The sequence below is a fragment of the Talpa europaea genome (assembly GCF_964194135.1).
Source record: "Talpa europaea genome assembly, chromosome: X".
Taxonomy (NCBI): domain Eukaryota; kingdom Metazoa; phylum Chordata; class Mammalia; order Eulipotyphla; family Talpidae; genus Talpa; species Talpa europaea.
The window spans coordinates 67,532,177-67,559,888 of NC_140081.1; the positions used below are offsets into that span (position 1 = coordinate 67,532,177).

The following is a 27,712-nucleotide window of genomic DNA, read 5'->3' on the forward strand; positions in this document are numbered from 1 at the left end:
ATTTATACTTTGATTTTCACTTGTGGATATAGATATAAAAGAAATTTAGGTTTTCTATTAAATTGTGATTTATTTGATTCACATACCTCACTGGATTCATTGCTGTGTACACTAAATCTTATTGGGTGGGTTGATCAAATAAACTGGAGAGAGAAAATGTTCGAAAAAACTGATTTTCTTTTTCTTTCTTTCAGGGTACACCAGGAGCTCCAGGTGCTCCAGGTTTTCCTGGCTCTAAAGGTGAACCTGGTGACATCCTCACTTTTCCAGGAATGAAGGGTGACAAAGGAGAGTTGGGTTCCCCTGGTCCTCCAGGGCTGCCTGGTTTACCTGGCACCCCTGGAAAGGATGGATTGCCAGGTCTTTCTGGCCCCAAAGGAGAACCTGTAAGCTGGTTTGATATTCTTGGTTTGTGATGTCAAGTTGTTACTTAGGGATATTCAATGCTAAAAAGAATGTGATTATACATAGTAATGGTTACATTATTACTGACTAGGGTTTCTTTACCAGTCTTTCTACTCAATCATTTTATAAATTCCTTCCTTGTTAACCCATTACTATATTAATATTGACTATGAATAGGTGGGCAAGAAATTAAGATGCATATGGGTCAGTGTGAGGTACCCCTTCTGTTACCCCACTTAACCCACTTCACTTAGAACTGACAACAAAAGTCTAATTTGTTTTTTTTTTAATCTATAATAAGCTTAGAGATTAGTCTGAGTAGATGCCATGTTAAATATATCACAGAACCTAATGACTAACCATAAATGAACAGTTTTATTTTGTGGACATTACACAGCCTAGTATTTCTATGGGAAGTGACATTTTATAAAATGTTAACTAGACTGTATACGTCTTGTAAGCTTCATGAGGGCAGGGTAGTGGTATTATCTATTTTCATTCTTTTCTGTATCACCAGTTCTTGGCATATAATAGAAACTCAAAAATATCTGTTGAAAGAATGATTAAGTGGAGTGATCATACAATACCATGCTAAATAACTTGTACATAAAACTTTTAAAAAGAACTATTTGGCTGTATAATTTCTCTAGTTGTATTCAGTAATACCAACCTATAGGTAGCTGTTATATCTATATGTTTCTGTATTGAACTTTTTCCTTTACAGGGTGGAATTGCTTTTAAGGGTGAAAGAGGTCCTCCTGGAAACCCTGGCTTACCAGGTCTCCCAGGGAATAGGGGGCCAATGGGCCCTCTTGGTTTTGGCCCTCCAGGCCCAGTAGGTGAAAAAGGCATACAAGGTGTGGCAGGAAATCCAGGCCAGCCAGGAATACCAGGTGAGTTTACTACAGATGTTTTATTTTTAATTTAGTGATTAAAAGCAGAAATGCTTATTTTTTTTGCCCATTCTTCACTTCCTTTCATGAGAGATGTGTTTCCCTGGCCATTAGTTAGTTATTGTTTATAGAACTCCTTAGCAAGGGAAAACAATGTATTTTTTTTTAAAGGGGAGTTTAAATTTTTTCTGCCTTCAATTTTGCTGTTTCTGTTTTTTTTAAGTGCATGATACATAATGCATAGTTTAACAATCAATTATAATGGAAACACACATGCAATTAACACATATTAAGAAACGACATTGCCAGTCTCCTAGAAACCACCATCTTCCTCTGTCTTCCCTGTCACAATCCCCTTCCATCTCTCTAAATGTAACCACTTCTGCTTAATTTCCTTCCATTTACTCTCTAGCTTTACCAGCTAGATATGTATCTATAAACAAAGTATTTTGATTATGTTTCTTCTGGAACTCCATATTCATGGACTCATAGGTAAGTATTCTTTATGCTAACTTTGTGTGTAACTATAGTACATTCATTTTCATTGCTGTGTAGTATTTGTATAAGTGTGTGTGTGTGTTACAATTGATTTACCCATTGTATTGTTAATTGATAGTTGAGTTACAGTAGTCTCCCCTTATCTGAGGCTTTTTTCTCTCTGCAGTTTCAGAGAGAAACCCTGACTAGGTTACCCCCGTCGACCAGAATCTGAAAATAATACCTACTATAGGATATTGAGAGAGAGAAATCATTCACATAACTTTTATTACAGCATATTTTTATAATTGCCCTATTATATTATTAGTTATTATTTGTAATCTCTTACCATGCCTAAATTTAAATCAAACTGTCTTTTAGTTATGGATGTATACAAAAAAGTGTAGTGTATATATAGGGTTCTGTACTGTCCATGGCTTTAGGCATCCAGTTGGGATTGGATTCTATCCTCCGGGGGTGGGGGGGGGTCTACTATATTTATAGTTCAGGCCTACTGTCAATGACGCTTCTATGCATATTTTTGTATATCCATCCTAATATACATGTGTACATCTTCTCTGGGGCAAGGATCAGCAAACTATGGCCCGTGGACCAAAACTAGTCCATCATCCATTGCATAAATGAAACTTTTATTTGAATATATCCACACCCATTCACTATTGTCTATGCTTGCTTTTGTGCTATCATAGTAGAGTTGAGTAGTTGCTACAGAGATTATATGACACACAAAAGAATTTTTGAGGTATTAATGAGTACATCTCCAGGTTTAGTAGATAATTCCAAGCTATGCTGAGTAATTGTACCAATTTATATTCCCACAAGCAGTATTAGACATTTCTTGTTAATCTACATCTTCATAGATATTTTGTAATGTCAAACTTTCACATTTTTGCCATTTTATTGAGTGTGATATATCTCTTGGCAGTTTTTTTTTTTTGCTTTTTTATGATTACATTAAAGTTTAGAACCTTTTCATATGTTTATTGGCCATTTGAATTTCCTTTTGTGAAATGCCTATTCAAATGTTTTGAATATTTGAATTATTTCAATTGAGTTGTTTCTTTGTCTTATTGATTTAGAGGAATTTGAGTTTTCCGTTTTAGTTATTTGTTAGCTATTTAATTTTGCAAAACCTTCACTCATTATGGCTTACTATTTTCACTTTCTGTATGATGTCTTTAATGATCAGAAATCAATTTGAATTCTTGCTGTCATCCTTGAATAGGCTTTTCTTGTGGATTTTTTTATTATGCATTTTCAGAAGACTGTCTATAAATTGCCTTTAGTATTTTTAATTAGAGATCATTAGTCTAGTGAACACATCTCTTTCACTATTAAATCCCTTTTTCTTAGGTCCTAAAGGTGATCCAGGTCATACCATAACCCAACCAGGGAAACCAGGCTTGCCCGGTAACCCAGGAAGAGATGGTGAAGTGGGTCTTCCAGGTATATGGAGAATTTATTTATCACATCTTTAACATTTATTGACTTTTTTATTCGCACATTTCCCTCTCAAGAAAAAACTGCCCTTTCTCCATAGGTGACCCTGGACTCCCAGGCCAACCAGGCTTGCCAGGAATACCCGGTAGCAAAGGAGAACCAGGTATCCCTGGAATTGGACGTACTGGACCACCTGGTCCCAAAGGTATGTAGGCTGGGTAACAGGGAGGATAGTTTAGTTGGTTAATATTATAATTTTGATATAGTGTATTCAAGAAGCAATTATTGTTTATACTTTCTGTGTAATATGAAGAATGTAAGGGCCTCTCTGGTGGCGCAAGCATCAAGACGCAACCTCTGAAGCTGTCAGCAGCCTCTGCTGCACGAGTTCAATCCCTGGCCAGCCAGGGAGAAACCCACATGATGAGGCAGACCTCTCCTGTCTCGCCCGCTGCTCCCCTCAGCAGTGTATTTCAGTCAGTCTGCCTGTTCTGTTTCCCACTGTCTCTGGTGAATCCTCTCACCCTCCATATCTCTGGCCTGTACCCCAGCTCTTGTATGCATAAATAAATAGGGTCTTAAAAAAAAGAATGTAAATGAAAAATTACATCATGGATGCACTATAATTTTATTGACTTTATCTAAAACACTACACATAACAAAATATCTGGGTCAAAGATATGCAAAAATTATATGTACGTTTAAAAAATCACAAGAGGGCCTCCCCGGTGGCGCAGCAGTTGAGCGCTGGATTGTGTAGCTGCCCGCAGCCTCTGCAGCGCCGGTTCGATCCCCGGCTGCTCCCCGGCCACCGGAGGAGGGTCCCACATGGCGCACAGAACTCTCCTGCTGCCCGCTGCTCCCCTCAGCAGTGTACTTCGGTGCTTCTGCCTGCTCTGCTCCCCGCTCTGGCTCTGGTGAATTCTCTCACCCTCCCGCACTTCTGACTCTACCCAGTGCTTGTATAAATAAATAAATAAATAAATCTTTTAAAAAAATAAATAAATAAATGAAAAATCACAAGAATTATTCTATTTTATTTTTTAATGACTTTACATTGGTTTATAGTATTGTTTGTGTTTTAGAAGTATAGATCTTCCCCCTCAGGTGTTGTTACAACACAACGTACAACCAAAACACACATTGTCCACCATCATAGTGCATTGTGCACCATCACCACCTTGCTCTCACCCCTCCCCCTCCGCTTCTAGTAGCCTTAGTTTTATAGTCTGTTTTCTAGGGTTTGTTATTAGTTTGGCTTTATTTGATCCCTTTTTTTGGTTTCTCTCTATTCCACATATAGTGACATCATCTGGTATTTGTCTTTCTCCTTCTGACTTATTTTGCTTAGCATAATACCCTCCAGCTCTCTCTGTGTTTCCACAAATGGCAAATGTTTATCTTTTCGATAGCTGATTAGTATTCCATTGTCATAAATACCACATCATGTCGATACAGTCATCTGTATTTGGGCACATAGTTTTCTATAGCTTGGCTATTGAAACAGTGCTTCAGTTAACATGGGATTGCACATTTCCCTTTGAATTAGTGTTTTTGCATTCTTCAGAAGGATACGTAGTAGTAGAATTGCTGGATTGTATGGGAAATCCATTTTTAATATTTGAGAAACCTCAATACCGTTTTCCATAGGGGCTAGGCCAGTCTACATTGCCACTAACAGTGTAAGAGGGGGCCGCCCTGCTGGGATATTTTCTTCTATTCTGTAGAAGTGTTTTAGTTTAATCTAGTTCCAATTATTTATTTTCCCATTTGTTTTCCTTGTTGCTGGAGAGAAATGAACAAAGGCATCTCTGAATTCTATGTTGTGGAGTGTTTTGCCTATGTTTTCTTCTGTGTATTTTATGGTTTCAGGTCTTAACATCCAAGTCTTTTATCCATTTTGAATTAAATTTTGTGTATGGTGTGAGATACAGGTCTACTTTCATTCCTTAACATGTGACTACGTTTTCCCAACACCACTTAATGAAGAGGCTTTGCTAGTTTCAGTGTATGTTCTTAGCTTGTTTGTCATGGATTAAATGTCCATATAGGTGTGGGTCTATTTCTAGGGTCTCAATTCTACTGTAATGGTCTGTGTGTCCGGTTTTGTCTCATTATGCTACCATTTTCATTACTATTTTGTAGTATAGTTTGAATCTGGATGTGTGATGCTGCCATTCTTTCCTATTTTTGTCAGGATTACATTTAATCTCTATATTGCTTTGATTAGGATGTCCACTTTGACAATGTTTATGCTTCCAGTCTATGAGCTGGGAATATCTTTCTATTTCTTTTTGACTTTGTTTATTTCTTAAAACTTTGTCTCATAGTTTTCTTTGTTAAGTGCACTGCAAGGTATTTAATTATTTTTGGCTTAATTATAAATGGGATTGTTTCCTTAATTTCTTCCTTTCTGGCTAATTATTTGTATATAGGAAGGCAACTGGTTTTTATGTATTGTTTTTGAAACCTGGCACTTTGATGAACAGATTTTTTTTTCAATTAGTTTTATAGTAGTCTTTAGAGTTGTCTATGTATATTATCATGTTGTCTGCAGGTAGTGATAGTTTCTTATTTCCAAATTTGCATTCTTTTTATACCTCTCTATTGCCTGAATGCTCTAGCTTAGAATATCAATACTATGTTGAATAATAGAGATGACAGTGCATATTCTTGTCTTGTACCAGATCTTAGTGTAAAAGTGTTTAGTTTTTTACCTTTGAAAATGATGCTAACTTTGGGTTTGTCATATATGGCCTTTATTATGTTGAGATATGTCCCACTTACCTTTTTTTTTAGGGTTTTCATTATAAATGAAAGTTGTACCCACTCAAATGCTTTTTTGACATCTATTGATATGATCATATGGCTTTTATCTTTCTTTTATTGGTTGATTTTCAGATGTTGCATCATCCTTTTGTCCCTGATACAAATCCCACTTGGTTATGGCATATAATCCTTTTAATGCATTGTTGGATTAAGTTTTAAGATTGTATTGAGAATTATTATGTCTGTGTTCATTAGGGAATTTGGTCTGTAGTTTTCTTTTTTGTGTGTTGTCTTTGTCTGGTTTTAGTATTAGAGTAATGATTCCTCATAAAATGTGTTTGGAGGTATTCTCTCTCAATATTTGAAAGAGTTTGAAAAAGATAGGTTTAGATCATCTTTGAAAGTTTGGTAAAGCTGTGTGTTCCTGGACTTTTATTTTTTGTGAGAGTTTTAATTACTGTTTAAATTTCCTTGCTTGTGACTGGTCTATTTAGGATTTCTGTTTATTCAATCTCTGGTGGTTGTATAATTCTAAGAATTTGTTTATCTCTTCTAGGTTATTGGACTTATTAGCATACAAATGTTCATATTAATCTCTTGTTATCCTCTGAATTTGTAACTTCTCTTTCATTTCTCATTTTATTTATTAGAATTTTCTCCCTTTTTGCTTATTTTTTCAGAAAACCAACTTTTGATTTCCTTAATCTTGTGGACTGTCAATTTTTTATTTCTATTTCACTTATTCCTGCTCTTATTTTTATTATTTCCTTTCTTTTCCTGGCTTTTGATTATGTTTGTTCTTCTTTTTCCAGTTTCTTGAGGTAAGAGATAAGGTTATTTATTTGACCTCTTTCTTGTTTGTTGTTGTGGGCCTTTATTGCTATATACGTCTCTCTAAGTAATGTTTTTGCTATGTCCCATAAGGCCTGGAAGATTGTGGCCTCATTGTCATTTGTCTCAAGGTGTTTTTTCCAAAGATTTATTTATTTATGCATACAAGAACTGGGGTGTAAGCCAGAGGTGTGGGGGATGAGAGGATTCACCAGACAGAGTGGGGAGCAGAAGAGGCAGATCTACTGAAATACACTGCTGAGGGGAGCAGTGGGTGAGACAGAAGAGTTCCGCTGCACCATGTGGGTTAGCACCCTGGCAGGCTGGGGATCAAACTCATGCTCTAGTAGCTGGCAGTAGCTTGATAGTGCTGTCTTTTACCCCTGCGCCACCCAGGGGGCCCTCAAGGTGTTCTGTGATTTCTTCTTTGATTTCTTCATTTACCCAATCGTCATTCAGTAATGTGTTGTTCAATGTCTACATATAGGTTTTTCCTGCTTTCTTTTTGTAGTTGAATTTTAGCTTGATACCTTTATGGTCAGAGAAGAGGCTTAGTATGATTTTAGTCTTCAGGAATTTGTTGATTCTTATCTTGTGACTCAATAAGTGGTTAAGTTCTGTAGAATGTCCCGTGTGCCCTTGAGAAAATGTGTATTTTGCTGTTTTGGGGCACGGTGCCCTATAAATGTATATTGAAGCCTATGTGGTCTAGCTTTTGTTTAAGGCTATTGTGTCTTTATTCCTGATATATTTTTCCTTGAATCATTTTATAGTGTCCATCCCTGTGTCTTGTTACCTTTGTTAGATAAATATCTATTTCATCAGATATGAGGATGGCTGTCCCTGCCTTTGTTTGGGTTCCATTTGCTTGTAAAACAGTTTTCCACCTCCTTACTGTGAATCTATCTTTATCTTTGGAATTTGGGTGCATTTCTTGGAGACAGAAGAAAGTTGCATTCTCTTTCCTAATCCAACCAGACACATTTTGCCTTTTAATTGGTGAGTTAAGTTCAGTTATATTTAGAGTAATTATTGATACATAAAACTTCATTTCTGCCATTTTGTCCTACATTTTGTGTTTCTATTTCCTTGTTCATTTATTGTGTATGTTCCTCTTTTTGGTTTAGATACCAGAGCTCCTTACAATATTTAGTCATTGGGGTTCTAGAGTTTAAAATCTCCTTCAGTTTCAGTTTGTCTGAGATGGCCTTTATTTTTCTCTCATATCTGATAGCGTATTCTTGATTGGAAGTTTTTATTTTAAGTATTTTTTTCTTGCATCATTGTTCATTTTTGTTCAATATTTGATTCTCCCCTCAGGTGTAATCCCTGTAAATCTCTCATCACCACTTCACCCGTCAGCCATTACTATAGTCCCATGTGGTCTTCCCTCCCCTGTTCTGAACCCCTCTCTACCCCTCCCCTCCTATATGTCTCAGAGGTATAATTTTCCTGCTGCTTTTGTCTTTTTTTCCCCCTCTGACCCTTTGTTCCGTTTCCTTATATTCCTCCTATAAGTGAGCCCATGCAATATTTTTCTTTTTCCTTCTGATTTATTTCACTGAGCGTAATCCCTTACAGCTCCATCCATGTAGCTGCAAATGGCATGACTTTATCTTTTTTGATGGCCAAGTATTCCATTGTGTGTGTGTGTGTGTATATATATATATATATATATATATATATATATATATATATATATTACCTCCTCTTTTTAATCCAGTTGTCTGTTTTTAGACATTTAGGTTGTTTCCATATCTTAGCTATTGTAAATAATGCTGCAGTAAACTTATGAGTGCAGGTTTCTTTTTGAATTAATGCTCTTTGTATCCTTTGGGTAGATGCCTAGGAGTGGAATTGCTGGGTCATGTGGTAGCTCCATTTTTAGTAATTTGCAAGTCCTCCACACAGCTTTCCATAGTGATTGGACCAGTTTGCATTCCTACCACAGTGTAAAAGGGTTCCTTTTTCTCCACATCCTTGCCAGCATTTGTTGTTAAACATTTTTTAATATGAGCCATTCTTACCAGAGTGAGGTTGCATCATCATATCATTCCATTTCCTTCTAGCCCATAGTGTGTCTTCAGAGAAGTCTTCAGGAACTCTGTGAAGTTTTACTACTACTGTACCTTTGTGTAGGTCTCATTTTGTTTAGGCACCCTGTTTTCTTTCAGCTTCCTGGATTTCTATATTTAATTCTTTCTCCAGGATTAGGTATTTTTCCTCTGTTATTTCTTTAAATAAGGTCTCTTTCCCCTTTTCTCTCCTCCCCCCACCCCAGGATTCCAATTACTCTTATATTGCCTTTCCTCATGGTGTCAGATAATTCTCAAAATATTTCTTCCTTTTTTTCCCCCCTTGAATTTCTTTTTTCTTCCACCTGGATTCTTTGTGCATTCTTACCTTCAAGGTTACTGACTTATTCTTCCCTTTGGTCTATTCTACTTTCATAGCTTCCTCCAGAGTTTTTCAGCTGCTGTATTGATCCCTTTACACCCTGTACCCTGTTATTTTCTCATTTAAAGCTTCAATTTTGAGCATCTATTCATATTCATTAATTTTGTTTCTGAGGACATTCATTTGTTTTTCTGAGATTTCTTGTCTATCTTTGATGAATTTTTCTGTGTCTTCTCTCTTTTCTTCCATTTTTTGGAATTTGTTTATAGCAATTTTGAACTCTATCTGATAGAAAGAACAGGTGTCCTATGTCTGTGATTGAGTTCTGGAGATTTATTTTCTCTCTGTGGTATAGTATTGATCTTTGCACTCAGGTTACTATTTGTTGTGTTTTTTCAACTCCCCATTATTTGCTTTCTAACAATTGAGAGTACAGAAGTTCTTTTCCAATATGTGACACTGTATGTTTTGGAGAGCTAATCTATAACTGGGTTTTCAGTTAGTGGGTAGTGTTCTTGACTGTGGCAGTGGGAAGGGGTCTGTTACTGTGGGTTCATCTCCTTCCTAGAGTTTAGTAAGACAACCTGATGTCAGTAGTGTGTCTGTTGGGACAGATCTGCTCCCACTCTCACTCAGGGAGCTTAACAGGACTGTACCTTTGTCCTTGGGGTTTCTGCTGGGTGTGTCTCTACCCCACACACTTGTCCAGGGAGCTTGCTAGGGTCCGGTGCTGCTGTTGCTCCTGGTGGGGCAAACAATAATTATTGTCTTCTGTATTCGCTATTATCAGAGCTTAGAAAAGTACTGGCACATAGTAAGAACGAAAAGTTATTTGCTTAATGAATGGATTATATTAAACAGAGAACAGATGCACACATGTATCCAAACAATTTTATTCCAAATCATAATCTCTTGACTTACTGAAAGTTTTGGTGATTGTTGCTTCAGTTCTTCATTGCTGATACAATTTATTATATGAAAGTCAAGAGAACACTTTGGTCTGAGGACAATTCTTAAACATGTCCTTACTTAATGACTTCAAAAGTATCAGGTTTTATTTAATTGTGTAGAGGTGTATGTAATATTGTCAATTGTGTTTCTTCATACTTTATCAAGATGTGAACAGATAACATTTTTTTACTGCATTGGGGGGATTCATTCTTTATGTTTAATTCTTTCTCATTATGTTATAGATCTTCTTTCAGATGAGTATACATTCTACATACATTAGCCCTATGTGAAAATGATAGGATCACAAGGTAATTTAGAGAGAACATCAGATATATATAGGAATTGATCCTAAGTAGTCATTCAGAATGCCATTTTGGTTTTGACATCGTATTATAGTCACTAAGCATGATTAGATACGATTAAATTGGCAGTTTGGGAGTATTGGTATCTCTTTTAAAGTGTCTTCTCTTTGGAGATTTAACAATGTCTTATCATTTCACAGGTTTTCCTGGAATCCCAGGGCCTCCAGGAGCACCTGGGAGACCTGGGAGTGTTGGTCTAGAAGGTCCTTCTGGGCCACCAGGATTTCCAGGACCAAAGGTCTGGGACATTTTAATTTATTTTTTTCCATTTTCCTATCTCCCCTACCTTTTTTAGCCATAGATCTCTATCTTGACTTGTACTTTAATCCTAGTCTTCATTATATAACTAAACTTAACAATTAATATATTTTTACTTTAAATATTTAAATATATTTAGCACAAAACATTCTTTAATAGTCCATGAAGAGGCCACATTCGTTCTCTGTCCAACCCTGTGTAATGATTGCTTGAGTTGGTGTTGACTATTATGTCAGGCACTTTCCACATAGTTTCTGTGTCCCAGTTCTTTCCAAGATACATAATGCAAGTCACTGTTACTTAACAATAGTAGTAATAGTAGCAGTAGTAGTAGTAGTAGTAGTAGTAGTAGCAGCAGCAGCAATGTGTTTGAGTTGCTTTTTATTCCTTTTATTCTATATTAGCTAATGTAACATTTTCCTCAGTCAACTTTCGGAAAACAGCTATAATGTGATATGTAATTATCTTGAATGTTCCTGTATTTTCCCTGCACTTAATTAAAACTTCCCTGTGTATCATCATTACTTTTTTCCATGAGAAGAACTACTGACCATGTCCTCAGCTCTCATGAGAAACCACTACCCCATGATTGTTTTCATTTTATTATGAATCTTTTCCAATGAACACAAAAGTGAAAAGAATAATACATTGAACTTTCATATATCCACCAACCACATTCAAAATTTTCAAGACTTTACCACACTTACTTTATCTATTCCTTTTCTCTCTGCTGAAGTATTTTAATCCAAATCTTGAAATTATTGCTTTCCACCTATAAATACTTCAATATTTATCTCTAAATAAATTCACATTTTGTACAAAAGAAAACACAATGTCATCATTATACCTTGTCAAATTAGAAATAATCATCTAATATTCACTCTATTATCACATTTCCTCACTTTGATAGACTACTCATTCTCAGTTATCTTTTCTTGTCCTGAAACCAGTCCGGTTCATCTAATTTGTTTTTTATTTGTTTTACTAAGCTCTGTTTCCCATTCTTCCAGATGTTCTTTCTCTCCAGCATGCCCATTACTTTGCCTTATTTATCCTACCCCCTCCCCCAATGGAAAAAATGTATTACCTTATATTTTCTGCTTTAAGTTCTCTATGGTAAACAATAAACTGCAAGAAATTCATGGGAATTTTTGTTATGTTTTGTTATGTTTTTGTTATGTATGTTCAAGGGGGAACCAGGATTTGGTCTGCCTGGACCGCCTGGGCCTCCTGGGCTCCCAGGTTTCAAAGGGACACTTGGCCCAAAAGGGGATCGTGGTTTCCCAGGACCTCCAGGTCCTCCTGGACACACTGGCTTGGATGGGCTACCTGGAACAAAAGGTATGGAGGCTGTTGCTTATTCACAATTTGTTTTAACTTTTATAGAAATTGCCAGTGTTGGGAAAGTTTGTTGGGTGATAAGTCCGTTTAACTGAAAAGCCTGGGCTGCTAGTCTGTCACTGTTTTTTTATCCACCATTGATTTTTTGTGTTTATTTCATTGAATAGATATTACAGTCATATGTGCATAAAAGTATCACAACATCTTGTTTTCACCCCATCTCCATTCCTCTGTTCTTGTTGCTCTGTAAATGTGTGTGTGGAGGTATATATACATATAAATGTTTGTGTATAGTGTATATATATATAAACATCTTTGTGTCAATTTTTTAGTTTTTTATCTTTCCTTTAGTATTCCTTCATACAAATTTAAGTCAGCAAAAATACATATTTTTATTATATTTCTTCCTCAAAAGACAGAGTACTATCTTTTGACTTTTCCACTTCATTTATTTAACTTTATATTCTAGAAATCACTCCATATTAGTACATAGAAATTTTGATTTTTTTATGTAGCAGCCTAATATTAAATTGCTTATGTATTCCATAGTTGAGTCTAGCTGTTGCTAGTTGCTAAATTGGGTATTTGTCCATCTTTTCTTATCAGAAATAATTCTTCAGTGAATAAACTTGCATACACATTATTTCATATGTGTACAGCTGTATTATTAGAATAATGCAAACAGATTTTCTGAATTGAAGGGTAAATGTCTCTCTAGATATTGTCAGAGTCCTTTTTATTTGCACCACTTTACACTCCCAGCAGCAGTATATGAGTGTGCTTGTTTCCTCATAGTATTGCTAAGTGAGTATGTTGACAAATCCTTTGATTTTTGCCAACCTGATGGAAATAAATAATTTCAGTATATATTTTAGGCATTTTATTGAGAAAATTTTCAAACACACAAAATATTAAAAGATCTAGTGGAAACCCATATATCTACCACCTAGATCTACAATTAAAATTTTTGTTTTTGTCAGAACTTTTTTTTTTAATTTCAAGTGTATATAACAAAGTAGAAATAATTTTATGGTGACTACTATATACCTATCATTGTTATTCTATTATCAGCATTCTCACTATATATGATTTGTTACATAATCTGTCCATCAACTTATTTTTTGATGCTCTTAAATCAAATTGCAACAACAGTACACTTTTCCCTAAATATTTCACCATGCTTAGCCTAGGAACACTAAAGGAAAGATAAGAAGATAAAACTGGATACATAGACATATAAATGTGTATCTATATAATGTGTATACACATATATGTACATATATAAATGTGTATGTATTATGGATATACATATATATAGTGTGTGTATACTATATGTGTCCATATTTTAGTTTCTTTTCTTTCCTTTAGTGTTCTTCATACAAATGCAAGTCAGCAAAAAAATATATTTTTAGTATCTACCTTTCTCAAAAGACAGAATACTTACTACCTTTTGGCTTTTTCCACTTAATTCATTTAACTTTATATTCTAGAAATCACTCCATGTCGGTACATAGAGATTTTGATTTTTTTATACAGCAGCCTTGTATTAAATATGATGAAATAAGATGAACAAATTTTAAGTGCACATTTGCTGGATGATGACAATGCATATGCCTATGTAACCAAATCCCTACCGAGGTATGACCCCATAATTTATTTTTGCTCATTTCCTCAGTCCCTACTCTAACATCCACAGCAGTAGTATAGTGTACAAGTGTACAAGTAAATTAATTTACTTGTAGAACTCCATATGGAATCAGAGTATTTCTTTTTAAGACTTCTTTCACTCAAGATGTATTTTTTTAATCTTATCCCTGAACTTTGGATGATCATTAAATAACGCCTGTTCCAATATTTAGACTAATATTGGTAGAAAAACACTGTTTTCAATACATTGTTTTACATTTTCTTAAATTTAGTTAAAACTGTATTTTTGAGATCCATTCATGTTGTTGTGTTTATCAGGTATTTTCAAGTATTTCATTGTATAAATATGCCAAAGCTTGTTTATCCATTCTTTTCTTGGACACCTGGAGTATGTCAAGTTTTCTACCATTATGAGTAAAGCTGTTAAGAACAATATTTTACAAGTCTTTTTATGGATATGTGCTATTGTTCTATTCTGGTAAATATCTAACAGTAGAATTACTGGGTCATAAGATAGGTGTATGTTTGTTGTTTAAGAACATACTAGACATTTTTCCAAAATGGTGGTACTATTGATATTTTAAACTTGCATCAGTATGATAACAACCTTTCAGTTGTTTTACATTCTCTCCAAAGTTTGGCGTTATCACTCTTTATTTTAATTTTGGTCAGTGTATTGTTAACATAATCTGGTTTTAGTTTGCACTTCCTGATGCCTAATGAAGTTGAGCTCTTTTACATGTACTTGCATGCTATTGATATATTCAAATATCCCCCCACTGTAAAAGATGAGTTGTTTTTATTGTTAAGTTGGAAATGATCATTATATATCTTGCATACTGGTTCTTTATATATTTATGGGTATTTTATTCTTATCTGATTTGTGTGTTCATTTTCTTATCTGTGTATTTTGATGAGCAAAAAAGTTTGATTTTATTGCTGTTTCTTTTACCAAGTTTCTTTAATATTATTTTCTGTACTTTGTCTAAAAAACCTTTCCCTGTCTCAAAGTTGCAAAGATAATTTATGTTTTATAGTTTTAGATTTTATATTTAATCCATCCATTTCAAATAATTTTTGCTCATCATCTTTTCTTTAAAAGAGCCCCCTCCTCATTGGATTACCTTGGCATCTGTGTCAAAAATCAAATGACTTATATATGTGTGGGTCTATTTCTGGATTGTCACTTCTACTTAATCTCCTTCACTGTTTTAGTACCACTGTGTTTGTATTACAGTAGCCTTTTGATAAGATTTGATGTCAGATAATATAAGTCCTCCAACTTTGTTCTTTCTAAAAAAACCTTTTTTTTGGTATACTAGATCCTTTGAATTTACTCTCAGGTTAGTTTAAATTTGTAGTTCTGTTTATAAGTGAAATGACCATCTTCTCATGTATTTGAGGGACAAACCTGTTTTTCCTGTAACTGTGCGTGTTCTTTGCTCATGTCTGTATTGTTGTCTTCTACCTCTGGTTTTGATTCCCCAAATTATATATAGGAATAAAATTAAGGTAGTTGTTTTGGCAGTTGATTTTTCCTTTCTGGTTTACAAAGAACTGAACTCTCCTGGTCAGTGTTTTTTGCCCCCAGAGAGTAATCTGAACAGCTTCATGCTCCTGAAACATGTTGGACTGACTCCCATTAAAGCAATAAGACATCATACCCCAATTTAATCAGACTTAGTTCTGCCAGCAAAAGCACCAGACTAGTCTAACACAAAGTCTTCTTAGATAAGCTCTTTAAAAAGAAAAAAAAAAAAAACAACCCTTTCTGTCTTTGAGTAAGTAGTTCTGGCCAGCTGAGTTATACGTAGTGTTTGTCATCAATGATTTCCAAAACTACAGATAGAGATGTTCAATTTATGAATTATGTGACAAGCAGTCTTCTTGTGGAAATTACACACTCACTGTACTTTGTTTATAAAAATGCTCCTGAGATGAGCTGGGAGGAAATGGGTTGAAGCATACATTAAAGTCTACTTTTTGAACAAAAATAAAACAGACAACTGTAAATTAGAGACATTCTTCAAGGGTGGGGTGGGGAGAAGGATCAAGATGTGGGCGGGAGGAGCACAAGGAACTATGGTAATGGTGCATGGGGTAACTAGTGGAGGAAATTCTATGGGGAACACATGAGAAAGGAAAGTAAACACTGTAAAAAAATGAAAATTAAAATAAAAAGTCAACTTTCTGATAGGCATTTGCCTATGAAGTAAGTATAGAAGCCCCATATCCTAATAGTAATCTTTCTCAAATGCTAAAACTCCATTATATAGTTCCTTAGGCGTTAGAAGAAAAAATATTTTGGGATTTTCTGCTATATAATTACTTTAATCCTCAAACACTGAATCATTAGGAATGCAAAGGCGTATATTCTGCTCTTGAAATTCTCAGAGATTACTCTCTTCTGTAAGAAAATTTAGGTGATATTATTATGATACTGGTTTTATCAACAGGAACTTTTATAAATATATCCCCTCAGTGTTTTCAATCTGTAGACCACAATAAATACTCAACAAAGAGATCACAATAAAAGTTCACACACCAACCATATTTCTAACAGTGACTGGGTATTAGAACTTATTTAACTGTATGAGAGATTGATGCAACACTTTAAAAGCTATATAGTGATCAATAATTTTAAAAGACTAATACTCATCAGAAAAGAACATGCAAAGAAATTAAGACAAAAAGACTGGTGTGTTTGGAAATAGTGAAAAAAAAAAGAAAATTATTATAAAAAACCTATATTATGTCTAGAAATTATCAAAACAAAATGTTCTTCATGTATTTGTAGAAGAAAATAAAGATTGTATTGGTTATACCTTGGAAAAGGGATAGACTTAATTGGATGATAAATCATGTACGGATGGGAAGACTCAGTGATGTGATCTTTGCCCAAATTTATCTGTAAATATAATTCTTTTTCAGTGAGAATTCAAGTAGGTTTTTTTTGGTTGCACTTGACATAACTGATTCTGAAACTTAATATTTACCAAACATACACTAAATATATTATAAAATCATAACTAGTTTAACATTGTGAACCAGTATGGAAAAAAAAAAACAAGTTAGAAACAGTTCAGAAACATATTCATGTATATATAGAAAATTGGTATTTTACAGAAATGTCATCATTAGTCAATAAGGAAATAATAAATTCTTTAAAAGTGGGTGTTGAATAAATTATCTCAACTAAGTTAATCCCCACTACACGTATATCCTTAAAAATAATTGAAGTCATAGACATGAAAGTAGTTTTAGAAATGTTATAAGAAAATATAGAACACTGAAAAAGATTGATCTGTTTGACACCTTAAGATTATACAATTTTGGCAACTCTCTTTAATAAAGAAAGTGTAAAATTCTAAATACAAAATTGCACTGCCAAACATCAAGTGTTATTCAATCCTACTGAACTAAACTTTTCATGCTCATTCAACTACCATGGTCCGTCCATACTTAGCATTTGCTCTGTGTGGGAGAATAGAAGGATAGGATTACAGTCATCTATCAGGGCAGTGTCAGGAGTTTCTTTTCAACATAACTCCTTCACTATCATTTATAGAATGTTCCACCTAACATGAACAGAAAACACATTATTTTCAAGTGCACAATGAAAGACGATAATCTCTACCCTAAAAGCAAACTTGGACAAATTAGAAATATTGAAATCCTACAGTAGATTCTCTTATCATACCAGATTTAATAAGAAATCAGAAATAGAAATATATTTGTAAAAATTCTGGCATATTTAGAAAATAACCAAAGTACTTCTAAATATCCCACTGACTAAAGGAAAAATCAACAGAAAACTAGAAAGTATTTTTGAAGTAAGTGAAAATGAAAATAAAACATATCAAAGTTTGTAGAATGCAGAGAAAGAAGTGATTAGAAGAAAATTCATTTATGGAAAGCTTTTATTAGAAAAAAAAGAACAATCTTGAATAAATTACCTAACTTTTTACCTTAAGAAATTATCTGTATAGGAAAATAAAAGACATATAGAAGATAGACCAAAAAATACAACAAAATAAATACTGTTTGACTCCACCTACATCGTGGCAGAACAGAGAGTTTGGGATTACCTTCTCCCCTAAAAACAACTATAAATAAACATATTTATGTATGCGTGTGTGTATACACACACACGCATACATAAATATATATGCGCATATGTATGTGCAAAGACAGATTCAGAAGTTCTCTGATGGAATCCCAGGATTTTTTCACAGAGAACATTCACTAAGGTTGGTGACTGCTGCAGGGAAGGAAAAGGAGGAGGCAAAGGGGAGAGTACCCAGGAAAGTAGGTATCCAGACCACCCAGACTGGAGGTAAGTCATCCACAGCCACATCATAACATGGTGCTTTCACCAGAGGGATTTTTCAGAAAGGGAGTATAGTCATGTGTAAATACATGTCTAACCCAGGTGATGGGAGTTCCATGGCCCACATGTGCAAGGGTAGCTCCCCCTAACTCCCTCCCAGAATCAGAGAACAGCCTTTATGCAGAGCTTTGCTGGGCTCTGTCATGAATCCAACAGCAGAGGGGAAAACTGGTGAGAGAGTAGTCTTGCCACTCCACTGGAAAGAATCAAGTGGGCAAGAAGTGCTTGTAGTCCAGAAGTGCTTATAGTGTATGGAACTTCTTAGTCTTTCTTAGTACGTGGGAACTAGAGCTGTTTCAGCAAAAACATTCTATTAAAAATACACTTTATGGGGCCTCCCATGTAGAGAATGGAGAATATTGCAGTGGAGAATATTGCAGTGGAGAATATTGCCTACTGCCATTGCTGGGCATTGGGGCTCACAGCCTGCTCAGGTGCCCCAGGTCTGCCAGGGCCATCTGAGACCCAGACCTTGAGCTCCATGTACCACACCTAGCCCCCTTGCCAGGACACTCAAGCTTGCTAGAATACAGCATGACGTGCAGCAGAACAGAGCAATGGGGAGACAGGGAAGGAAGTTAGGACAACTATAGCACTGAACAGAGCTTGCTGTGGAAAGAGGAACGGACTACCCAAACTCTGTAAAATGACTGAAAGCAAGTATTTAAGCCCTACCCTTTCCTAATGCCCCCACTTCACACCAAGATAAAGAAGAGAAACAAAACTAAACCCAATGCAAAAAGCAAATGAAGCAACACACATAACTATGAGGCAAAGAATATCTGAATACGAGATGAAACAGCAATAAGAGAATAGAAATTCTGGGACATATATAATAAGGGATACAGAAATAAAGGATCTATTAGACAAAAACTTTAAAACAACAGTATTAAAAATGCTAAATAAACTACGGGAAGATCAGTCAAAGGCAGATAAACAGGTACAGGGTCTTTAAAAAAGGAGTTCCAGCAACAAAAATTTCTTCACCAAAGACATGAGATATATTCAAGAACACAAAAAGAGACTCCGAATAAATGAAATCAAAGGGTTTTGACCATAATATATAAAGAACTCTCAAAAATCATCTATAAATATAGTGTAAACTCATCTTGCCCAAGATGAGCTACAAGTAAAGAAATATGTAGTTTGTTATCTTTTGTACTATTTTATGAGGTTGATTTAAGTACTGAAGTTGAGTGTTTGTTAAATTATAAGTCTGTAACAAAAGATGGATTCCTACCACCTGCTCTGAGTACTTGTTTCTACTTTTCTTGCTTAATGAATGGATGACTTTTTAATATCCCTGCTTAATGTGCCTTTTCACATGGGTATTGTGGTCTCTAAGAACTAGTGACTTGGCTGTTGTTTTAAATATACAAACTGTATTTCTTACAGGTGATGTTGGACCAAATGGACACCCTGGGCCAATGGGACCACCTGGGTTACCAGGAATAGGTGTTCAGGGACCACCAGGATCACCAGGGATTCCTGGACCAATAGGCCAACCTGGTAAGGTTGGAGTATTTTGTAACACTCATACAGAGGTTGGTTAGTTTCATCGATAGTGTAACTTACTTAGCAGTCTTCCACAAAACAGATTTGAAAGGTAACATATCTACTTGTATAAATTTGTAAAGTGAAAAAGTGCAGATCACAGAAGAAGCTACTTCAATCCCTAATATTTCCTCTTCTCATTTATTTAAAAATTTTCCCAATAATTATTTAAAATTATTACAAAATCATTTCCAAAATTATTTCCAGTAATGCAAGTTTACAATTTCAGTATGTTACCACAGTGTATAATTGTTGAGCTAGTCATAGTCTTGTAATCACAAATTGAAGAACTTCTAGTGCTCATCATTTCAAACCTGAATCGCTATACAGCATTAATATACCTTTGTGTATGGAACTGTTTAGTCTTTCTTAGTACGTGGGAACTAGAGCTGTTTCAGCAAAAACATTCTATTAAAAATACAATTTATAGGACCTCCCCTGGTGCCGCAGGCGGTTGAGTGCAGCGCTGTGAAGCTGTCCGCAGCCTCTGCAGCGCCGGTTCGATCCCAGCCGGCCGGAGAGGGTCCCACATGGCGTGGCAGATCTCTCCTGTCTCGCTGTTCCCCTCAGCAGTGTAAGCAGTGTATTTCGTCAGTCTGCCTGTTTTGTTCCCAGCTCTGTCTCTGGTGAATCCTCTCACCCTCCCGTGCATCTGGCCTGTACCCCGGTTCTTGTATAAATAAATAAATAAATAAATAAATAAATCTTAAAAAAAACTTAAAAAAATACACTTTACATATTCTTATTTCTTTTTTGAAAAAATAAGTTGAATTTCCCCCCATTTTTGTCAGTAAACTGGCAATCATTTTTTGACTTTTAAAAAGCACTTAGTTACACAAAAGCAACCTTTTCTATTATGGTAACCTTGGTTTATATAATGCAGAGATATAGTATTACAACCCTTCAGATGTATGCTACTACACTGTGCCCACCACCAAGGCACCCATAGTCCTCTACCATAATCAGTTGGACACCCTCCATACTTTGCTGTGCAACCTGCCCCTTCCTCTCTAGTAGTCTTATTTCTCCATTGAGATTTCTAGGGTTTATTACTGGTTTGGTTATTCCTTGGAATGCCACAAATAAATGAAACTGTTGGTACTTGTCTTTTTCCTTCTGGCATATTCCATCTAGCATTATACCCCCCCCCCCAGTTCCATCCATGCTGTCACAAATGATGAGTTCATCTTTTTTTTAAAATGCTGAGTACTATTCCATTGTGTATATATACTACACCTTCTTAATCCACTCATCTGTCCTTGGGCACCTAGATTGTTTCCATAACTTGGCTATTGTAAACAATGCTGCAGTAAACATAGGGGCATATATCTCTTCAAATTAGTGGTTTTACAATCTTCAGGTAGTTACCTAGGAGTGGAATTGCTGGATCCTATGGTACATCTATTTTTAATATTTTGAGAAACCAAATACTGTTATCCATAGGGGATAGACCAGTCTATTCCACCAACACTGTACAAATATTCCTTTTTCTCCATATCCTCACCAACACTTAATTTCTGGCCTTATTTGATGGGGTCATTCTCACAGGTGTGAGATGGTATGTCATTGTGATTTTGACATACATTTCCCTGATGATAGGTGATGAACATATTTTTCATGTGCCTGTTGGACATCTGTATGTCCTCTTTGAAGAAGTATCTAGCTAGTCTGCCATTTTTTTGATTGGGTTATTTAGATTTTTCTTTTTAGTTATATGTATTCTTTGTAGATATTGGATTTCAACCCCTTGTCTGATATATAGTATGCAAATTTTTCTCCCATTTAGTAAAGTGGCTTTTTGTTTTAGTGATAATTTCTTTTGCTGTGTGGAATTTTTTATTATGTATTACCATTATTATATTATAAACAATCCCATTTGTTTATATCCTCTTTTGTTTTTTGTATTTTTGGAATTGACTCCACAACTATTACACTGAAGCCATTGTCATGAAGTATTTTGCCTACACTTTCTTCAATGTATTTTGTGGTTTTGGGTCTTACATTCAAGTCTTTAAAACATTTTGCATCAATTTTTGCATATGCTGTGAGATAGTGGTCTAGTTTCACATTTTGCATGCGGTTATTCAGTTTTCCCAAAACCATTTGGTAAAGAGGCTTCCTTTCTCCATTGTATGCTCTTGGCTCCTTTGTCATAGATTAACTATATATATAACTATAGGTTTATTTCTAGGCTTTCAAATCTATTCCATTGGTTTGTATGTCTGTTTTCATTCCTGTACCAAACTGTTTGGATTACTATAGCTTTGTAGTATAGTTTGACACTTGGAGGTGTGATATTGTTATTCCTTTTTTGTCAGGCTTGCTTTGGCTATTTGGAGTCTTTTTTGATTTAATATGAATTTAAATAATGTTTTATTTCTTTGAAGAATGACATTGAAACTTTCATAGGGATTGCATTGAATTTGTATATGACTTTGAATAAGATGGCCATTTTAACAAAGTCAGTTCTTCCAATTCATGAGCAGGTTATATCTTTCCATTTCTTTATGTCTTCTATTTCATTTAGCAGTGTCTTAATTTTCATTGTACACATCTTTCCCCTCGTTTGTTATGTGTACTCCTAGGTATTTAATTTTTTTAATGGAGTTGTAGTTGTGACATTTTTCTTGATTACTTTGTCTTCTAGCTTGTTTGCATATAGGATTGCAACAGATTTTTATAAGTGGATTTTGTAAACTTCCACTTTACTGTACTGATTTATTGTTTCAATTTTTTATTGGAGTCTTTAGGGTTTTTTCTATATATATATTATCATGTCATCTGCACATGGTGGTAGTTTTACTTATTTCCCAATTCAGTTCCTTTTATATCTTTTTTCTGCTTAATTGCTCTAGCTAGGACTTCAAATACTGTGCTGAATAGTAAGGGTAAAAGTAGACATCCTTGTTTTGTACCCGATCTTAGAGGAAAAGCTTTTTAGTTTTTCAACATGGAGTATGATGATAGTTGTGGTTTTGTCATATATGATTTTTATTATGTTGAGGTATGTTCCATCTATCCCTATTTAGTGTATTTTTATCATAAATGATGTTAAATGTTATCAAATGCTTTCTCTGTGTCTTTTGGTATGATCACATGATTTCCTTTTGTTGATGTAGTGAATTACATTGATCAGTGTTTGAATGTTGAACCATCCTTGCATCCCTGGAATTAATCCCACTTTTCCTGATGTATGATCCTTTTAATGCATTATTTTTTTTAAAGATTTGTTTTATTTATACAAGAGCTGGAGTCTAGTCCAAAAGTGTGGGAGGGTGAGAGGATTCACTAGAGACAGAATGGGGAGCAGAACAGGCAGACTGACTGAAATATACTGCTGAGGGGAGCAGCAGGTGAGACAGGAGAGGTCTGCTGCGCCATGTGGGTATCTCCCTGGCCATCCGGGAATTGAACCCACGCTGCAGAGGCTGTGGACAGCTTCACTGCACTGTGCTCACCTGCTGCACCACTGGGGAGGCCCTTTAATGCATTATTGAGTTCATTATTTGCAGAGGACTTTTTCATCTTTGTTCCTCAGGGAAATTGATATGCAGTTTTCTTTTTTTGTGATGTTTTTAGTTTTGGTATCAGAATAATGTTGACCTCATAAAATGTGTTTAAACGCATTCTCTCTTAATTTTTAAAAAAGATTTATTGTATTTATGCCTATAAGAACTGGGGTACAGGTCAGAGGTACAGGGTGTGAGAGGATTCACCAGACACAGAGTGGGGAGCAGAACAGGCAGATCTACTGAAATACACTGCTGAGGAGAACAGCAGGCAAGACAGGAGAGGTCTACTGCACCATGTGGGTTAGCTCCCTGGCCGGGGATCAGCTGCAGTGGCTGACAATAGCTTGATAGCACTGACACCACTGCTTCCCCAAGGAGACCCTTTTCTTAATTTTTTGGAAGAGTTTGAGATAGGTATTCTTAGATGGTTTGGTTGAACTCACTAGTGAAACCATCTTGTCCTGGGCTTCTGTTTCTTGGGAACATTTGATTACTGTTTCAATTTCCTTGCTTTAATTGCTCTGTTCAGTTTTCCTATTTTTTCCTCATTAAGTCTCAGAAGGTTATATATTTCTTAGAATTTGTCCATTCCTTCTAGGCTACTCATCTTGCCTACATGAAAATACTTATAGCAATCTGTTATTATCTATATTTCTGAGATGTTTATTGACACTTCTCTTTCATTTCTGATTCTATTTATTAGTGCCCTCTCTCTCTTTGTGAGCCTACTTAAATGTTTGCCTGTTTAGTTTTTTCAAAGAACCCATTCACAAAAACATTTTATCAGCATGTAACCTAACAGATAAGGTATCATGTAATTCCTGTACTTTTATGTGAGGGCTTACTTGAGTTTGTGGATTCTGAACCATCTGGTAATGTGAATTCTTATTATAGTAATCTAATCAGACACAGAAAGAGTTATTTTGGTGTCAATATTATGTTATTGAAAAGTAACGTATTCATGAAATTAAAATAATATAGAACATTTGATCATTCCTTAATTCACATGAATGCATCATATAACTTACATACACCGTTCAGATGTGTATAGATTGACTTTGAAACTATGAAAATATTTTCTTACCTTAAATAATAGGTATTTTTTTAATTATATGGGAAAAACTAGAAACATTAATTAGCACTCATGAAAACATCATATGAACTCATGTACCACTCGTTCTCCGCCAAATGACACATGTCCAGTACCCTCTCTGCCTCCTTCCCCATCCCTTTAACTCTCTCTTCTATTTCTTCTGGTAACCATTAAATTATTTCATTAAGTCCAGATTTTATACCTGCTGTATTTTCTTTGTGTTTGTTTTTTGGTTACTTTTATTCCATAGATGAATGAATCCAGTATCTGTCTTTCACTTTGACTTGTTTCACTTAACCACCTCAAGGCCCACCTTTTAAAATAGCTGTATTATATTCCACTGAGTATATACTCCACAATATCTTTTTCTTGTGTGTGTGTGTGTGTGTGTTTAAGGAAGTGGTTTGTTTTTTCTAACATCACTGTTCATTTTTTTTTTTTGTACAAGATTTGACTTCTTCCCTCCAGTGTCATCCCCATTACCATCTCACCTGTGAACCATCAACATAATCCCTTGTGCTCTTCCCTTCCTTGTTTTGCCCCCTCCCTCCCTCTCTCTTCTTCTATGTCTCAGATCTCTAATTTTTCTGCTAGTTTTGTCTTTTTTCCCCTACTGACCTTTTGTTTAGTATCCCTGTATTCCTCCTATAAATGAAATCATCTGATATTTTTCTTTTTCCTTCTCACTTTTTTTACTGAGCATAATCCCTTCCAACTCCATCCGTGTTGCTGCAAATGGCATGAGTTTATCTTTTTTATTGCGAAATAGAATTCCATTATGTATAGACCACATCTTTTTGATCCAGTCATCTGTTTTGGGGTGTTTAGGTTGTTTCCGTATCTTAACTTTTGTAAACAGTGCTGCATTAAACACATTAGTGCAGGTTTCTTTTCGAATTAATGTTCTCATGTCCTATGGATAGATTTCTAGAAGTGGAATTGATGGGTCATATGGTAGCTCAATTTTTAGTAATTTGAGTTTCCTCCACACAGCTTTCCATGGTACTCCACAATTTCTTTTAACTTTTCATCTGTTATGAGCCTTAAGTTGGCTCCATGACTTGGCAGTTGTAGACAGTGCTATAAGAACATAAACATACATAAATCTTTTCATGTTAGAGTTTTCATATTTCTAGGATAAACACCTACCAGGTACTGCTGGATCATATGGTATTTACATTCTTATATTCTTAAGAAATCTCCATACTGTTTTAGACAGAGGCTGTACCAACTTGTATTGCCACCAACAGTGGATGGATTTCTTTTTTTACCACATCCTCACCAACATTTATTTCCATTCTTTTTGGTATGGGCCATTCTCACAGGGGAGAGGTGATATTTCATTGTTTTTTTTTTTAACTTTTTTTTTTAAAGATTTATTTTTATTTATTTATACAAGTACTGGGTACAGTCAGAAGCGCGGGAGGGTGAGAGAATTCACCAGAGCCAGAGCTGGGAGCAGAGCAGGCAGAAGGACTGAAGTACACTGCTGAGGGGAGCAGCAGGCAGCAGGAGAGGTCTGCGCACCATGTGGGACCCTCCTCCGGTGGCCGGGAAGCAGTCGGGGATCGAACCGGCGCTGCAGAGGCTGCGGGCAGCTTTGCAACCCAGCGCTCAACTGCTGCGCCACCGGGGAGGCCCATCATTGTGGTTTTGACTTGCATGTCCCTTACATCTGTGAGGTATTTTAGTTCTTTCTCAAATTCCACATCTTAAAGGACAGCTTTAAACATGGAAAATGAACCAGGTTTCTTCAGATTTCAATCTTGGTTTATTTTCACCGTTTTGTAGAGCTGCTTTCTAGGAGCGTATTTCAGAAGCAAATTCATTATCTGGAAAACTCAGCTATTAAAAAAATTACATGGCCTATAATAAAATAATATGCAATAATCCATCTAGAGCAATAGTAGGTGTTATTAGGTATTTCATAATACTTTACAAATATAGTAAATAAAATTTTTCTCCCCTTTGTATTGTATTTTACTGTAAAATGGCAACATTGGAACTATCACCACTATTTGCCAACTAAATGAAATTTTCTAATGTCCAACGTGAATTTTATTAGTTTAAGTACATAGCGGTATATGACAGCAAGTAGATCTTCATATACCAACATCTTGCTGTCTTATAAAAGTAGTTGCCTACAAATCTCCATCAATAAAATTAGATTTTATAATCAAGGGACACTTCAAATGGTCACCTGGCTAAGCCCTCAGCTTCTAGTTGGTTTAACCATTGAAGACCAGTAACATTGACTCTGTAATTCACACAGTAGATAGGTATTGCAGTGGGAATTTGCACCATGTTTTTAGTGTAATTGTTTTTTCCTAAATGAATACTTTATTAACCATCTTACTTTTTGGAGTAGTTAAGTGTTACAGAAACCTACTAAGGTTAAATATTTTTGCAGTATCATAGTTTTTTTTCTGTAAAATCCTAGTTGGAATATTGAGAAACAAAATTTAGCAACAAAAGCTATTAACATATTATTAAAAGTAACATATTATTAAAACAAAATGTAAAACAAAGCTAAAGGATTAATATAACTGATTTATTCAGATATTAATAATTTTTATGGATTATAGAAATATGTCCTAATAACTCATAATACCTTAGAGCAATGTAAGTAAATCCTAAAATGGTCAACAGGCCAGTGTGGAATCACAAACTGTTTGCTACAGCTCTGCATTGGAATTAGAAGAGGTTGGGAGTAAGCACTAAGGAATGTTTTTAGCAGTTTGCCAGTATATTTATATTTATTTGGTATAATAACCAAAAAGGTAGACTTATTTTTATATGTCTTTAGCTTTTTTATTTCATTATTTTATTAATTTTTTATTGAATTTCATAGGAAATATTTATCCATGATGGATCAGGAAATAAGAAAAAAATGGTTTTTTACCAGAGATAATTTGGGAAGCATCTTCATAGAGAAATAAGCTAAAAAATCCTAATGCTTGATTATTAGGTCATTTTATGTGCTTGATGCTATATATATCCCTAACTCACTATGAAGTTTATTATTCACAGGTTTCTATTACTTTTTGGTAGAAAAATAGCCAAATATATCTCTTAAAACTGCCTCAATACTTGTTAATATTGGTGTTGTATTAACTAGGTTTACATGGAATACCAGGAGAAAAGGGAGATGCAGGGCGTCCTGGCTTTGATGTTCCAGGACCCCCTGGTGAGAGAGGCAGTCCAGGGATCCCTGGAACACCTGGTCTTATGGGTCCCCCGGGATCGCCAGGGCTCCCAGGAAAAGCAGGTGCCTCTGGAGTTCCAGGTAATTTGTTTAAAGTTTTTTCTGGCTTTGGATTCAGAAAATTGAAACTAATGTGACTTTGGTATATTTTTCTCTTGCACTTGCT

General features: G+C 35.2%; 1 protein-coding gene across 2 annotated transcripts in view; it reads left to right on the top strand.

Annotated features, from left to right (window-relative positions):
• The window catches only part of COL4A5 (collagen type IV alpha 5 chain), a gene marked incomplete at its 5' end in the record, with an annotated part of 191,069 nt that overhangs the window by 112,768 nt on the left and 50,589 nt on the right, over positions 1–27,712 (top strand). For both annotated transcript variants that reach the window (XM_084258283.1, XM_084258284.1), the window contains 8 exons: positions 195–386; positions 1,130–1,298; positions 3,150–3,242; positions 3,337–3,441; positions 10,687–10,784; positions 11,995–12,145; positions 19,578–19,691; positions 27,460–27,627. In XM_084258283.1, coding sequence (XP_084114409.1) covers positions 195–386; positions 1,130–1,298; positions 3,150–3,242; positions 3,337–3,441; positions 10,687–10,784; positions 11,995–12,145; positions 19,578–19,691; positions 27,460–27,627 — 1,090 coding nt within the window. The remainder of the gene's footprint in view (positions 1–194; positions 387–1,129; positions 1,299–3,149; positions 3,243–3,336; positions 3,442–10,686; positions 10,785–11,994; positions 12,146–19,577; positions 19,692–27,459; positions 27,628–27,712) is intronic.